General features: G+C 36.3%; 1 protein-coding gene across 10 annotated transcripts in view; it reads left to right on the top strand.

The window, feature by feature from the left end:
- The window catches only part of LOC148835570 (LIM domain only protein 7-like), a 72,027-nt gene that overhangs the window by 5,310 nt on the left and 50,034 nt on the right, over positions 1-16,683 (top strand). For all 10 annotated transcript variants that reach the window (XM_088912714.1, XM_088912715.1, XM_088912712.1 and 7 more), the window contains exons 3-4: positions 10,082-10,152; positions 13,947-14,016. In XM_088912714.1, coding sequence (XP_088768840.1) covers positions 10,082-10,152; positions 13,947-14,016 — 141 coding nt within the window. The remainder of the gene's footprint in view (positions 1-10,081; positions 10,153-13,946; positions 14,017-16,683) is intronic.

The raw sequence follows: 16,683 nt of genomic DNA, 5'->3' as shown, positions 1-16,683 counted from the left end.
TGTTATGAGTTTTTTTGTGAGGAATAAATCTTAAATTGCATGCCAGAGGAATTTTGAGATGTTATGGTTCCTGGTAAAGGGTGGCTTTGTGGTTAGTGCTGTTGTTTCAGAATTCTTGAGTTTTGTATTGAGTTTTCATGTTCTGCTTGAGTTCATATGCATTCTCTCTGGGTAATCCAATTTCTTCTTGTCTTCCAAAGATATTCCAGCTTGGTAAAATGTAACTGTGCCCTACCCTACATTCCCTGCTAGGGTCCTGCCTTATGTTTTATGCTTTCTGGGGTATTATATTTCTATAGAACTGATGTTAAACAGATTTTTTCATATGACTGAACATATGTTTTTAACTTGTAATTTCTGAAAAATCTCCTCCTATCTTGTGTTTATTTGTTTAAACAGGTTTCTTGCATTCAGCAATTTAGTTTGCCCATGCTTGTTAATACCTGTAAAATAGAGCAGTTTTGCTTAATGTCTGATCAGCTAAGAGGCTCACACACAAAATAAGAGGTATAATTTTATCCTGTAACTAAAATGTTTGGGTGGTACAAGAAATCATACTATTGAAATTAATTAAAATGTAATTTAGCTTTAGCTTTAACTTTATCTTGAAAAGTTTTATGTTGAGTTTCCCTTTTTGAAATGATTAACTCATTCAACGGTCGTCACTTAAGACACAAGTTTTTAGGAAAGCTGAACATTATGATTGTTTCTCTATTGTATTTCTGGCAATTTTTCTCAAGAAGGTGAGGTTCTGAGGTGCCGAGGTTCAGACTTTTGATCCAGTTGACACCAGTGCTAACGTACAGGTACCTTGTTTTGAACATTTTTTTCTGTTAAGGTTCAATTAATTTTATCCTCAATTTCTTTTTAAGCTGTAAATATTGGAATACTGAGCAGAGGTGGCTGATTTAAATGACATTTAAAATATGCCGCCTGTTCTCATACTTCAGAAAAGTTTGAACACCACACTACTAGTGAAATCTTATACAAGATAAGGTTTAGTACACTGCACTGAGACTACTTTATATTTGAACAGTCTATTAGTGAAATTTTGCTCGTCTCATCTATATAACGGCTTGAAGAGGACAGGACCTAGTTTGAAACTTCTTGACCGAGATGAATGAGGGACATGTTCCATTGCTAGCTTAGTCTTTTCTGTATGACTTTCCCCCTGTGAATTAAATGGATACAATTGGCATATTGGCAATTGGTGTTAATAAGTTGTGTACTTGAACGTCTTGGTTACATTTGTTGTATTCCAGCTGTTTTTTCCCCAATTTCCATCTTTATTAAACTTTAGTAGTTCAGGTGGGTAGCTGTGTCAGCATGCGTAGTCTGCAAAGGAACAAGTAATACATTTATTTTATGCTGAAAAAAAAACTGAAGAAAACACAATGTTTCGGCCGTGGAGCCTTCTTCAGGTGTGACCTCACACCTGGTTCTGGTTCCAGCCATTTAATTGTGTTTTTTGTGTTCATAAAGGGGCAACATATAAAAGCTTTGTTTAGCCCCCCCAAATCCTCTTTCTAGAAGGATGGTGTTACATTTGAATGATGTCTGCAACTAAACAAATATTGTTCTTATTTCACCAGGGGTGAATGTAAATGCTTTCCCTGTGACATCAGGCCTCCTGCAGTTTGCAAACTGGCTGATTGTAGTAGCTACTGAAACTTGGCAGGGATGTTGCATTGGGTTTAGGTTGATTGCTCTGTGTTGAGGGAGGCTGAATTTGATTGGCCTAGCTAGGATGATTTCCTTGGTTTAGACCAATGATTAACAGATTGTCAGGCTCCAGGGCACTCTTAATGATTATGAAAAATAGGGGGTTGTCAAAACAGAGGAAATAGAGTGGAATGCATCACATGGAAGCCTTCCTGCAGTGCATTCCAACACCGTGCCTAATGACTATAGCAGCAATGCACTGTGGATAAAACATGCAGTAATTGCCTTCATAGCAGCTTTGATGCACTTAAATCAGGCTTTACAGTGACCAATTAATTCAGATTATAAATCCTCTTAATTGCTTTTGCATGTAAATCCATTTTTAAATCAAATAATTGGTTTTGTCCTTCGAGAGTTTATTGAATTCTTTTATAAATCCTGTCCAAAATTAATGAGATACAAGTATAAGTCAAATTGATTTTTAAATTGCATTTTGAAGAAGATATCTCCTGCTCGTGTTGAAACATTTCTCATCTTGCCAGATCCTATTACTGAAGTGCTCTTTACACTCATAGCTTACTTTATATTCATGTACTTGTGAGTTATTCCTGACAGGTCAATAATGGTAATCTGATATTTAACTGGACAAATTGTTAATAGTTTATCTGATTGTCTGTGTTAGTCGATGTGGTGAAGCAAAATCCAGAGCTTTATGTTCTGTTACAGTGTATTATATTTGTGGTTATAACATTTATGTGTAATAAACTTCGGTACAGAGGAATAAAAACTATTAAATAGGTTGCTCCTCTAACCCTCCCCTAAGTGAATTTTAAAATGCTTAATCTAGAATATTTGGAATACCTTTATGAACAATTGTCGCCTTTCTCTGAGCATTAAGCAGCGAGCTTGTTAATGAAATGGTCAAAGGTTCCTCTAATGTGTAGCCTGATTTGCAGAGTAAGGTCGGAAATGTAAAAATCCTGTCCTGCTTGATGCTGTGCTTTATTGCTTACCCAAAGGGTGGAAAGAAAGTGCTGTAAATAAATGCTGGGGCACTGATGGAAAGCCTGAACTGCTTCAGAAATTCAAAAGAGTGGTAAGAAAAGCTTTTGTTTTGTATGGCTATTTCAGTAACATAGAATCATGTTCTTCATTCCACATGATCACTTAAAACATGCAGCTCAGTCCAGGCACACTACCATCATGCATTTGCAGTGTGAATTCAGGCATTGTTAGACTGGGCTGGAATCCCCTGGAACTGGGTTTCTTAGTTTTGAATGTGTACTTGGGTCTGTGTACTGATGTTTTAACACTAACTGTCCCTGCAGATGGCACAAAATAAATAATAGCATACAGTACATACTGTACAAGATTGTGGTTTTACTGTGTTCATCAGGAGTAAGCTTTTGTTTCGTACATTCGTGTTAGGCTATTTACTGCAGTCATTCTGAGTCCACACACTTCTCATATTGTATTTTGAATAAAAAATTATGTAGTATGATGATTGGTTTTCATCAGGTGATGCTATACCTGTCAAGGAAACGGCATTATAACTTGGTTGTCAGAGTGTTGTAGATGCAGATAGCTGCAAAACGGTTTTCCTCTGCAGGATTTTGGTCTTGGAAGTTTAAGAACAGCTCTTTGTATTGGACAAAATCAGTAGATGCATATACATGCGGTATGTTCTGTTTAATGACCTTAAATGATTGGAGGTTGACTTCTTAAGGTACGTTTTTCTATTTAATTTCAGCATACTTGATTTCTCTACGTCCTACAAATTAATAACAATACCCAGTATTGTACCAAGATGAAAACTAATTATGAATTAAATTGATTTTAAGCTTTAATCTGTTAAGCAAAAGGAATAGGAGTGCATCAGTTTTAGCGTGAATGTGTGGCTCATGATGGCATTCTGCTAATTGTCTAATCATCAGATGCAGACTTTTTTTTAACGATGATGTGAACCCAGTTGGAATTAAAAAAGTAACATTTCTTACTAAATCAAAGTAAGTAAAGTTTCTGTTAATTTGGAATAATTTAAGAATGCTATGCAAAAATTTTCAAGTGTTATGAAACAATAGCCTGTAACAACTGTACATGTTATAAGTAGGATTTGTCTTCATGTTAAAAGTACAAGGACAGTTGCACTAGGAAGACCCAATTTAGAGAGTACAATTTTGGTCATCCTGTTACAGAAAATACATTGTTACTTTGGAATCAGTCCAGAGAAGCAACCAGGTGCATCTGTGGTCTTAAAGGGATGTCCTACACTGACAGCCTAAAAGAGCATTTTAGTCGTGTTTAGAGACGATTAAGGGGAGGGGATTCAAGTATTCAAAATCCCTGAAGGTATTAAAATCTGAAGAGAAATAAATCAAAGGACATACAGTAAGTGGGGGGGGGGGAAGGAAGTGTGCTTAAAACTGAGAACAGGGACTTGTTTTTTATGCTCACTACCATTATGTCTATATAAAACTAGCTACAGTATGTCCAGGTGGATGAGGTCCTAGGATCAATTAGCTACATACTAGGGACCTAACAAAATGGTCTCCCCTCCTTTGTAATGATTTGTATCTAAAAACTTATTGTTCTTATAATTTGAAACTTGACAATGTTAAAGTGTGAGTTGTCCTCACTGTCCAAGGTTTTGCTTTAAATAAATGATAGTTTCTCATGGCCTTTGAATTTCATAGTCTCACTATACAGTCTGTCCTTTTGAATCTTTAAGACTACATCTTTTCATTGTACTTTCCAACTACTAAGTATTTTAAGCATCAAGGAAACAGTTCATTTTCTTGTTTGTGTTTGAAATGCGTGACAAGGACATTAATTGTATGTTGTTGTTGTTTTCTTTGTGGCATGATGGACTCTTAGTAATTCTCGCCTTAGATTTTTTTTGTATTAGATTACATTAACATTAAGAGACTTATCTTTTTGTCAGTTTGCTTCTGTCAAGCATTCATTGCAAAACATATTGACCTTTATTGCACTGTTGAGTAAAAGATATGGTTGGTTTATATTGACTGTGGAATTCAAGTCCCACACAGGGACTCTGTAGAAGCAACTGTTCTCTCTAAAATGTTTTGTCCTGGGAACTAAGCATATTAAACGGGATTGCAAATCTGACATGACATTCATAAAGCTGAACTGTCGAGTTGTGTATGTGGTTGTTTAAAGCCGATTGAGAAATGTATTTTAATGATTCTGCATTCTTGAGCAATGAGATACTGTTTAACTCTTATGTGAGAACTGAAAAATGTTTTCAACATTTGTGATGTTGCCAGCTAGGACTTGGCTGAAATCTCCTGCTGGGGATGAATTGGACACACCTGCCTTAATTGTCTGATTAGCATCCTGTGAAATGGAATTCCACAGGAGAAGAGAGGGTTTATGTGATTGGCCTCTTGGTCAATGGACATTCCACAGCATCAGCAAATGAATGTATAACAGCAGTCAGGTGTAGAGTGTGGGGCTGTGGTTGAGCTTCTTTAGTCCAGGGAGTGAGTCAGGAGAAGAATGAACTATTTAGGTAGCACAGGTATAGATACTCCTGGGTCCTAGCTTCCACCCAGCACTCCTAATTTCCAGATAGTTTTAAGGATTTAAGACGGTCAGTGGAAGAAATGTGCAAATCATTTATTGGTTATGGAGTGTATTTATTTATAGGTTAGTTATGATAGTTTTAGTGAATGATAGATCCAGAGTGAACTTAACATCTTGTCTCCACTATGTTTTCCTGTATTTAGTCTGAATTCTCCATAATCTCTGTAGAGTTGTTGAGTAGTGCTGATTATAGTTGAAAACTGGGAGGATGTAAGTTACGCAATGTAAGGTATGCAGGTAGGTCTCCAAGGAGACAAGGAACATGTACTTTCCCGTTAAATGGGAAGCCTGACTATTGTGTGAGCCAGCCTGGTTCAGTGTGTCGGGGTGTCCCTGGGTGTGTTATGAATTTTTTTTTTTTAAGGAATAGGAATGGAATTTGACTGTTCCGGCTGGATTGTAGAAGACTTGACGAGTCAGTTCAGAGGAACTGAAGATACTGTATTTCATTAACTAATACCTCTAGGAAGGGTTAGACTTCACTGAAGGGAGACCATCGGTGCATTGTAGGAGCTTGGAGGGGTTCTGCAAGCCAAGAACAGTGACAGACCATCGAAACACACACTCCTAATCTGGTCATATGCTGTCTCTGGGTTACATGCTATTGCCTGGGGGTCATTGTTCACCATAACATTTAACTGGATTAAGACCTTTATTTAAATTATTAATTCTGCCTTTGATTTGCTTAGTCCCCTATTATGTGCACAGCATTGTAATATTTCTTGTTATTTTGCATTCTGATTAGATATGAGATATTCAATCTTAAACAAGTTCTCTCGGACTGTATAGACTGTGGAACATAAATACTCAAAAATCAGTTGTTCTGATCCCTGCAGTCATGTTGCACTAAAATGTTTATTTTTCCCACTTATTCTCAGTTGTGAGTCTTTTGCAATGTTGCTTTTGTTAAAGTACAAGTTTAGGCTGGTGGTGAGCATAACAACCAGTTTATGTCAAAAGTACATAAATGGAAATTGAATATTTCAGTTGTTCTTTTATGCTGTTAGTATTGATCAGCAGCTGGTACACTTTTTGTTGACAGCCAGGATCTGAAGATACCTTAAAAATAGAATTAGTTGGGTGCACACCTTTAGTGCTCAAAAATACATTTATTAGCACTTGTCAGTGCTTCGGCATACACAAACCTTCATCAGGATATGGCCTTGGCTTGCTTGGAGAATAGTTTGCGCAAGTCTTTATCAGGACATATCTTTGTATAAGTGAAAACATTGACAAGAAGTAATATGTTTTGGAGTGGAGAAGGTGTATGCCTATTCAATTTTTGCCACTTTGTTTTTTTTTACCACACACAATGTGTGTGCATTCTTTTCTTCTTTCTTTTTGTAACCTTTTGCAGACATCCCATGTATACTGTAGTAGGATTCCATGTTATGTAAGTGTCTTTAGTATTTACTAAGTATATTTTAAGAGAATGTATCCTTTTCATAGAAGGCTTAAGTTTTCCTAGACCAAGATAAGATGGCAAGATATTTAGTACAAATTATAAGGCTCTCAAATGTATCACCAGGGGTCAGGATTTCACACCCTGAAAGCATGTTGAATACACAGATTTTACTTCCTTAGTGGTACAGAAAGTACCTAAACAGTGGTAATTGTTCTGTAATTCAAAGGACTCTGTAACTAAGTTAATCTTTTTTGCCCCCTGAAGAAATGTTGCCAGTGAGAAGCCTCTAATAACAGATTTAGACATTCTGTAGCAACCTTCTATTACTGCTGCTTGGGTTGGCTTTTGAAAACACCATGAAAGGCTATCTCCTTGTATTGTTGAGCTAAAAACAGCCTGTTATTATTTTAAAACGATAAAATAAGGGCTTTGTTCTCCTGGAATTCATGTTTCTGAATTGAAATAATCCGTGCATGTACAAGGAAAAGAGTAATTTGTAAAAATATAAAAATATTACATTTGACCTTAATCTGCAAAAATGTCAGAGGTACTCTTGAATTGTACAGTTGTTCCTGAAGCCTTAAGGGTTGTAGTCTGCAGTTCATATACTCCCTGCAGTGTCCTGGTGTTTTCTGACGGTTGTTTTGCAAAGGTTTATGTTGTAAAACAAAAATAAATAAAGCAAGTAGTAAGTTCAGTACCTCAAAGCCAGAGACATTACATTAACTGTTTGATTTTAGTTTTGCACGAATTTCACAAAGGCCATTAATGCCTTTGAAAGAGGGTTACGGTTAATATGCTGTCCGCTTCAAATGAAGTTTGCCAGCATTGGTTTCCTTAAGAAGCTCTAGAAAATTGAGACCATTATACTGGAATCCAAACCACAGAAGACTATAAAGCCAGGCAAGCAAGAGATGTCCTGTTTTTCTCAGTCTTGTGGTAGCAACTTCACAGACACTGCTGTACATATGTTTTTCATTAATTACTGTTGCTATAATGCATTCAACTATGACGTTTGCAGAGATTTTTTTTTGCCACTAAAGGCAATTTTCTCCTATTATTGTTGTTATTTGGAAAGTTGTTTTTAAAAGCCCATCCACTTTCAGGAAACAGGAAAAGCAACACCAAGGTATCATACTAAGACGTGCAACTATTTTGCAACATTAATGTGACGTTATTTAACTTTTTAACGAGCAGAAAACACAAAGATTGAGAACATGCCTAGACCAATCTACCCATTGAGGCTGACTAGTTTGTTTATAGCCAGCCAAACCTGTTTGTGCTTTGGTTTCTCACAAGAAGAAGAGCTGGTCCTGGTAGCTAATTACAACAAAAACACTGTGGATTGAAACGAGAAGCTGTAGGACTGGTCATATGCACATCAATGGCAATCAAAAAATCCTGTCCGCTTGTACCCCCTGCTGAACAAAGATGAAGTTTATCATTGCAAACAAAAAAATTAAAGAGCTCACTAAATAAACATAATTTTAATATACTGTAAATCAACAACTACTTCTAGTATGGACCTGCAGCAAAAAATGTGTACTAATTCGTGTGTACAATATAACTTTGCTTATTTAAACCACAACTGATACAAATGCAAAAAACAAAGTTGTAGATTAAATCTCTCAATGACATGTTACGTACAGTATATTCAGAAAAGAGATTGGCATGATCTTAATAACCCAAAACTAAATGAGTTTTCTCCTTAATAAAGATTTGAAGACAGACAGGGAGAGAAGCTTGGGGTCAGAGTGCAGGGTCAGCCATTTATATGGTGCCCCTGGAACAGTTGGGGTTAAGGGCCTTGCTCAGTGGCCCAACGGAGTAGGATTCCTCTGATGGCTGCGGGATTCGAACTGTAACCTTCCAGCCACAGGCACAGATCCTTAGCCCCATAGCCACCACACCGCCCCAGGTTTGATAACCTTTGTGCTATTACGTTTATGTAAGTCTTCTGTAGATCTCGGAATCTCTTCAGAAAACAACAAATAGAACTCTAATTTCGTGGGTTTTCTTTGATTTGGAAATCTGTCAAGGTTGTAAGGGATCTTCAAGAAATCATGGCTATAACTAGTCTGTGTAGATTTAAAATCTTTTTTGGACACATTAAAGCACAGTGTCTGTTAGGTTAAGGCAATTGTTTAATATATTATAAACAATTAAAGTGACACATTAATACCTTCTGGAAATGCCATACTGCTTGCAATGAGAATTACATATAAAAAATTAAATAGAATATAAATATAAAAACATTACATTGCGTATGCACCTCAGCGCAGTGACCGCGTCACAAACCTAGATGGTGTAGAATTCTTCTGCGGCAGAGGACTTGATCTGCTGGTGTAGCAGAGTTCATATAAAAGAGTGGTCAGCCTGTAGTGACCCTGATCGAACCCTGGCAGGGGCAGGGTGGAGTGTGCATGTTACACTTACATGGAAAAAAAAAATGTTCAAAAGGGAGTACATTTTTGGAAACTAAAAATTAAGGTATTTTCTCTTTTAACAATAAGCACCTGAGTTTGTTTTCAAATTTTAATGTTCTTTTTATCAAGTTTTCATTTTTAATCTGTAGTTTTCTTCAGATCAGGAAGAATGCTAAATGTCTCAGTAAACCTATTCTACATCATCCCTTGTTTAGATTCTTTGAGGCATGCCTTGTATATTTAGAATAAAATGCTGTGCTCAGGTTGCATATATAATGAACATCTACAGCCTATGTGTATGCAAGTAAAAAGTTAATTCTAGCAGTGGGGTCCTCACATTTTAGCAGAATAGGTTAATCTTGTATTGGGGAAAGTTTGCACATAATGCATTACATCTTCCTTTCAGTAAAATGGTAGAACATAACCAATGAACCAAAGAGAATTGCAATAAAACAGTTTCTGATTTTGATGCATCTACCTTCAGATTCAAGTTAGCTATGCGAATCTAACCATCCAGTGGCAGATCTTGTGTCCTGACCTTCTATACCTGTAGAGTGTTCATTGTGTACTGAAAATTACAATATGTGTTTTTTTCCCTATTCTCTGTTTCTGGAATTGCCATTTGGGATTGTAGAGATACTGAAAACATGATGCAAAGGATCTATTAATTTCTTCAGCATTATTGATACCATTCTTTGTGTTCCACATTTGTGAACTTTAAATCATTTTTAAGCAGCCTAAGGCTAGTAATTAACAACATGGTAACATTCCTGCAGAGGTTCTTATCACTTGTCGTGTAGCAGTCTGGTACCCGTGTCTGCTGAAGAGCTCAGAACCCGAGATGAACCACAGCAGAGCCAAACAACCAGTGGCAGAATGTTGGACTCTGTCTTGTTCAAATAATTTATCATTACTCTCTTTTTTTAAAACAAATCTGTTGCATATTTTAATAGCAAATTGTTTTTTTTATCCACCAACAATCCAGGAGGTGACAAATAAGAAGTTTGGAAGTAACAATTTTCGATCAGCACTTGAAAACGGAGTCCTGCTGTGCGAGTAAGTCAATTTCTAACTTGAGACTTTGTGTGGTTTGTGTGCTTTTTTGCAAATATTTGTAAAAATGTGAAATTTGATTTTTTTTCTGGGATTTATAACATGTTTTGCCAGACAATTCACATGGGGATAAATACTAGAAGTAGTACCGTAGTTGTTGGAACATACAGTACATGTTGATGTAAGAAATGTGTAGATTTATAGGATTTTATATTCCTCATGAAAAGCATATGGCTTTTCTCAAATCAGTTTGTTTCAAAGGTAAGTAAAAGAAGACTAGTAGGTAACCAAATAAAGTAATCCTTAAATTCATGGTTCGTCATACGTTTTATCAGTTTTTATTCTCATGAATAACTTCAGTTGCATCAAAACTGTGAACTCCACTTACACTACTAAATATAGGTTTCCTCTTTAGAAATGCACTTCAATTGATCCACTTAAGAGTCCCCAGAAAGGATTATAAAAATACTCATGTGCCTTTATTAAACAAATGATAATGGCCCTAGAATATATGTTCTTTCATTGGAGTGCCCAAATCTCTGAAAATTACTACAGTCTCTGTATGGTTCCTCAAGCAAGACCACTGTTTGTTGTAATGTATCACAGTAGCTAAGGAACTGGGAACAGATGCCAAGAAATTCAATCCTCAAGCTTCTTTTCTGAGAAGGCACTTAGGTTCAGTGGGGTGACGCTTTTGCCTAGTGTGTTTGTGTGACTGGCTTTGTAAGGTCACTCTCACAGAGGGGCAATCATCTCCTTTATTAATTGTGGCTGATCTGTCTGCGTGGGCTGGGCTGGATCTGTGCGCAGGTGCCATTTCTGTGACTCAGCAGCCTAATTACTGTGGTCAGATGTTGCATAGCACTGCTGTTCTAGTTCTGTGGTCAGAAGCAAATTGCATCTTGATTTCATGCTCTAAATTTAGTTCTCATTTCCACATGTGTTCACATTTTTGAAAGGTGCATATATCAGCTTTTGGGTGTGTGTGTCATTCAGCTGTTAAGACAGATTTCTTTCTTGTTTAGGATTGTTTGGGATCTGTTTTCTTCCACATTTGCTGTAAAACCTTATATAATGCAGTAGTAGTATTGCAAATTAATATACTCATACTTGGCATAGTCTAAAAGTTTTCATAAAGTTGACATTGCTAATGAAAAGCTATTTTCGCTAGCACACTTTCAGATGGGATGTAAAAACTGCTGATTTCATTGGGATAGTATTATATAGTTTAGATGTATAACGAGAGAAAGCCCTACCACTGAGTTTGTAATGTGGTTGTAGGCACAAAATGAGGGTTTACCTTTTCCACGCTTTGGTCAATTGTCACCGATTTATGATTTAGTTGAAACTTCCTGAACACTCCCTGTGTTTGATGTCATGAAGCTCTCTGTTCACGTCTTATGAAAAACCACCGACTTTAGACCTGCCGCAATCCACTTTTTTTTTACTCAAATTATTGCAAAACTGCATTGCAAGAAAAGTGCAAAGATTACCAAGGTTTTTAAATATAATCATTAGGACGTGAAGGTGCCATTTCTGTGACTTCACTAATTACTGTGATACTTCAGCAGATAAAACTGGTCTTAACATGCTGTTTTCAGTGTGGGATCAGTGATGCAGACAGTTTGGCATGAGATGACTGGTGATGTATTCTTAATCTAATGTGCTGTTCAGGCCGAACCAGCGTTTTTAACATGGTTTCTGATTTGTAGAGTTTTCGTATTTTAAATTGAAAGACAGCAATTCTGTAAAGTCAGAATGGCAGTAATGAAGGAGTAAAAAATTGACTATTATATACAGTCATGACAAGGCGTTTTAGATGTGTAACAAGTACTCAGTTCAGCAAAGGCCAGGATTAAGTTAAGACTTTTACCCTGCCACCAGTCACAAATTACGAACCCTGTACTTGATTGTAGATTTTCATTTGGTAAAAGAGCAAGTACCACTAGCAGATGAAAAGCTAATAATGGAACAAGTAAAAGTTTATTCCATGCTGAAAAGAAAAGATTACTTTTCTTTTCAACATGGAAAAAACAACTTTTACTTGTTCCTTTATAGCCTATGCATGCTGACACAGCCACCTACTTGAACTAATTTGTTACTTTGTTTCTTTAATGTAGACCAATGTTAGAATTATATTTTTTAATGTATCACAACAAAATGTGGAATGCTTCAAACTCTCAAGGTAACTGCATAGACTTAGAATCCTGGATTGTGTATATTCCAATGGTGAGATACTGATGTACTATATTGTACTCTACTTGGTTTACATACTTTTTGTGCAGAAGTGATTTTACATAACTATTACGATAAGTTAGATTTACTCAGTTTACTCATCAATATTAAAAAAAATATATATATAGAACGTGAAGTTTTTTAAAATGGTACACTGTAGTCTATTTGCCCCTTTTAACGACAGTGGTCTTTTCTAAATATCTCATGGTGCTCATTGTGTGGGGACCTGTTTTATAACTGTTGATTCCAGTAGTCATGGGTTGGTAACATTACCTTTCCTAATTTGAGACACTGAAATTTCCTGTTGAGTTCCCTTTAAATCCTGAATTCACTTTAATCTAGTATTTGCCTGGGTGGAATATCATACAAGAATGATATCCTGTAGCAAATTTAGATGAGCATGCTTTCCATGTTTGTATTGAAAATAGGTGTGTGTACCTTTTCACAGGAGTAGGGATTTACTTAAGAATTAATTAAGAGTGATTTAATTAAGAATTTTACCGCATCATTAGAACAAGGTTATTGGTAGTTTGGCGATCTGATAAAAAGAATATAGTACTGCCTGATGCCCATATTTTGGCTACTCAGGTACAGTATCTTGCTAAAAAAGTACAACACCCCTTTTTGGTTTAGGCATTCATAAAAACGGAGGCACATGGATAAGTAGATTTAATGGGCTTACAGAGCTAAATAAGGGTATTTCAGACAGGATTTGTTTGTTATAATGGAGAAATTTACGAGCAGAAATAAGTTCACTACATGTATTTAGACTGTCTTTTCTTAATGTAAGTGCTGTGCATGTTATGAGACTCGTGGTGCCTAATGAGCCTGTTTACAGTGGCCTCAGTCCCTGGAGCTCCCAGGAGCAGTGGCCCAGGGGATGTGTGCTTGGTGCTGTGTGTGTGACTGTTCTGTGGGCTGTGCGGCTTGGGCACTCAACTGCCATTTCAGTCACATTCAAAACCACAAAATCAAGGATGATCTCAAACCGTGAAGCCACAAATCATGTAAAACTACTATGCAAAAGTATGTATAGTTTGGGATCGTGTGTGTTATGTGTAGATATTAGCACAATCAGTCCCATAAGAAATTTAACACCTACTGTATATGGTGTATGAGATGGTTTTTGTATGTACATGTGTTTTATACTGCTATGACACAGTGTGAGTGACTCTGAGGTATGTTGTCATGTAATAATAATTTAGATGAAAAGAGATTAACCATCTGTTGTGCCTGTTCTATCCTGTTATATAAAATGTTATATACTGTGTGTATAATATACTTTTATATAAAATAACAGTAGTTGGATTTTACTTGAATATTTGTCTGTTCTTAGTATTTTGACTTGTCAACATCCTACTTTCATACATGTATGACTCTCAAATATGTTTGTTCTGGTATATTTCTCAATGGTGTTTCTCATTTCACATTGAATGTTGGGAATGGAGTAAACAGAAGCCAGGTGGCTAGAATTATAGGAAGTAATAAAATGGAGTTATTTCCATGAAGCGGCACTGTTGGTACTTGCTGTAAACTGAACCTCTTTCTCTTTTCTTTTCCAGCCTGATAAATAAGATTAAACCTGGGATTATAAAGAAAGTCAACAGGTTGTCCACTCCAATAGCTGGCTTGGTAAGTTCACAGATGCTTTTAGTAATTCATTGGAGGTACCATGTTTTTTATGGTTTTCCCTGCCAAAATGTACCAGAAGTGTTTATTATATAACTTTCGAAATGTAGGGCTTGCTAACAGTATGAGAACTGGTAAACAGGTTAATACAGAATATGCTGGTTTAAAAAAGTTATATAGTCACTCAACATTGTGTTCACTCTCTTACTTTGTGGGTTCACACTCCAGACTCCCAAATCGGTTATCTAACCATTTGAATTGAAAAACACAAAAAAAATACATCTTTCTGAATCATAACTGTGTATCTCCAAGGGCTGTAAATCGGTTTTGAAGTGAACATTTATTTAAAGATGTGGTTTCTGAAGCAAATTTAAACATGAAAAGTTATGTTTTTTTTTGCCTTTCTAACTAGAAATTATCTGTAATGGCAAAGATAGCTTCTCAGTGCGCTTGCAGTGTGGTTCTTTTAAAATGTGCCATATCCATTCTGACTGAGGTTCCAGATTAAAGGCTGCTTCTAGTACTGTTTCCAGACCATTATAAAATGACCAGCATTGTACATAATTGCAGACAGCTGTTCCAGGCAAAAATAAATGTAGAAATAAATTAGATTTTACTACATTTAGAGGCATCTGTGGAACATTCAGAATTTTGTGAAAACAGGCTTTTATTCTCCAGTTGATATTTATCCACTAATATGTTTAGTGGGTAAATGTTCATAGTCCAGACATAGGCTGAAGCAATTTTCTGAAAGTGCTGTAAAATATTAATTATCCATAAATACTTGCTAAGTTTTACATGCTGGTTTTGGATAGGAAACAGTGCCAACTCTGTGCAATGCAGAGAAGTAGAGTAAGATTAGGTTGAGAGGCATTTGGAAAGCTTTCTAACAGTAGGTTTTTTTCAGAAAAAATTGCAGCCTTCTTCCTAGACCCAATTTATATATTTTTTGTAAATTTTGAATTTTTATCTTGTATTTTCATAGTAGTTCAGGTGGGTAGCTGCGTCAGCACGTTTTGGTTGTGGAACCTTCTTTGGGTGTCATATATGTATTGTTATTCAGATGATAAAGAAAAGGCAGATACTTCAGTTTGTTCTTTTTTGTCTTTCTATTGTTATCATCATCATCTTGTGCCCGCATTAATTCCACCAGCTTTACTATACTTTCACAATAACCTTTTGTTAACCTGACACCTCCATTTGGAAAAAAAAAATCCAAAAGCATTATACTTCCGATGATTTGAGTTTGTATTCATGTAGGATTCCCAAATTCTGTGAAACTCAAGACTGTTTTTTTTTTTAAATAATATTGACATGTACACTTGAACCTTTTACCAATCTGGAAGCAAAGTCTGCAGTTTTGTGGTCTATCAAATTACCACAAGAGACTATTTAATTTTAGTGGAACTGGAGGATGAGGAAACAGCAATGACTTCATGGTTTTGAACCTCAGGCAGTTAATTGTACCAGATAGACATTTTTTGAATTTCTGTAACTTAATTGCAAATGGAACTGCTAAGAAAAGATAAAGACTGCAGCTTACAACAAATATCACAAAGATTTGTTTTAATTGTGCAGCAGCCAGGGTTCCTTTTCTTGTCAGGAGTGCCTGCTGTGTAGATTGTGCATATTAGGCCCTTACCACTGAAAGGGAGCTGGAACTCCTGGAGAAATGCAGGCTAGGTTGGTCGCTGTCTTGACATTATCCCTGTGGGTGGTTTTCCTACAATGGAATGGCATCCTATTCAGATATTCAAATAGGATGGTCATGTAGCTGCCATTGTGTTCTTTTTTTTATGTGTATTATGTACTGCAAACCATTCCTCAGCAGAAACCGGACTTTCAATAGCAAACCTATTGGTAGGTATCATGCTAGTTTCCCCTTTCTGTACCTGAAATTCACTCACACTATTCAAGTAGATGGGCTTGACTTGGTAGGAAGCCTTCAAAATTTCTTGCATTTTTTTTTTGTTTTAAATAAAGTAAACAAAGTCCTTTTTTATATAAACTATTGGCTGAAAATAATCCATACTCCCCTCTTAACATTCCTCTAACAATTGGATATTAGTAGCATATTTGTCTTTGATACTGATTGATCTGTTTAACGGGGTTGACCAAAACAAAGCTTATTACATTTTAGGTACTTCAGCAAATAATTTGAACTTTCATGGCTTCTTGATAAATAGTTTTGACAGTTTTCGTAAGTCATAAGCTTAATCTTGGAACACTAGCAAGGAATCACATGAACCTACTTTAATGCTTCCCTGTCATGTCAGAGTAGAACTGTGGCAGATCAAAACTACTGAGCTGTGCATATTGAGCTAGCTGGATCACAGTTTTAAAATTTATAAAGATTAGTAACTCGTAGTTCTCTGTTAAACGCTTCTACCCCAGATCTGAGGTGTACAGTTATTATCTATTGCTGATCATGCCTTCTTGTGCATAGTTCTATTAAACATCTAGTCACAGTCCATGCCAGGCAACAGAAGCATGTATCGCCTGTGAAAAGTAGCCAGCAGCTTGTGCATTCGCACTCTCCCTCGTAATTTCAGGATAATAAAGGAGGGCACCATACGTGTTCTGAAATTTCATTGCAATTTCTTGTAGTAGAGAGTGACCTAGCATTAGCTAAACATAAGTTAAACATTAGTGAAACATGAGGAAGACTGC

Source organism: Atractosteus spatula, chromosome 4, assembly GCF_055471065.1.
Source record: "Atractosteus spatula isolate fAtrSpa1 chromosome 4, fAtrSpa1.hap1, whole genome shotgun sequence".
NCBI classification, from domain to species: Eukaryota; Metazoa; Chordata; class Actinopteri; order Semionotiformes; family Lepisosteidae; genus Atractosteus; species Atractosteus spatula.
This window is presented reverse-complemented; position numbering and strand designations above follow the sequence as displayed.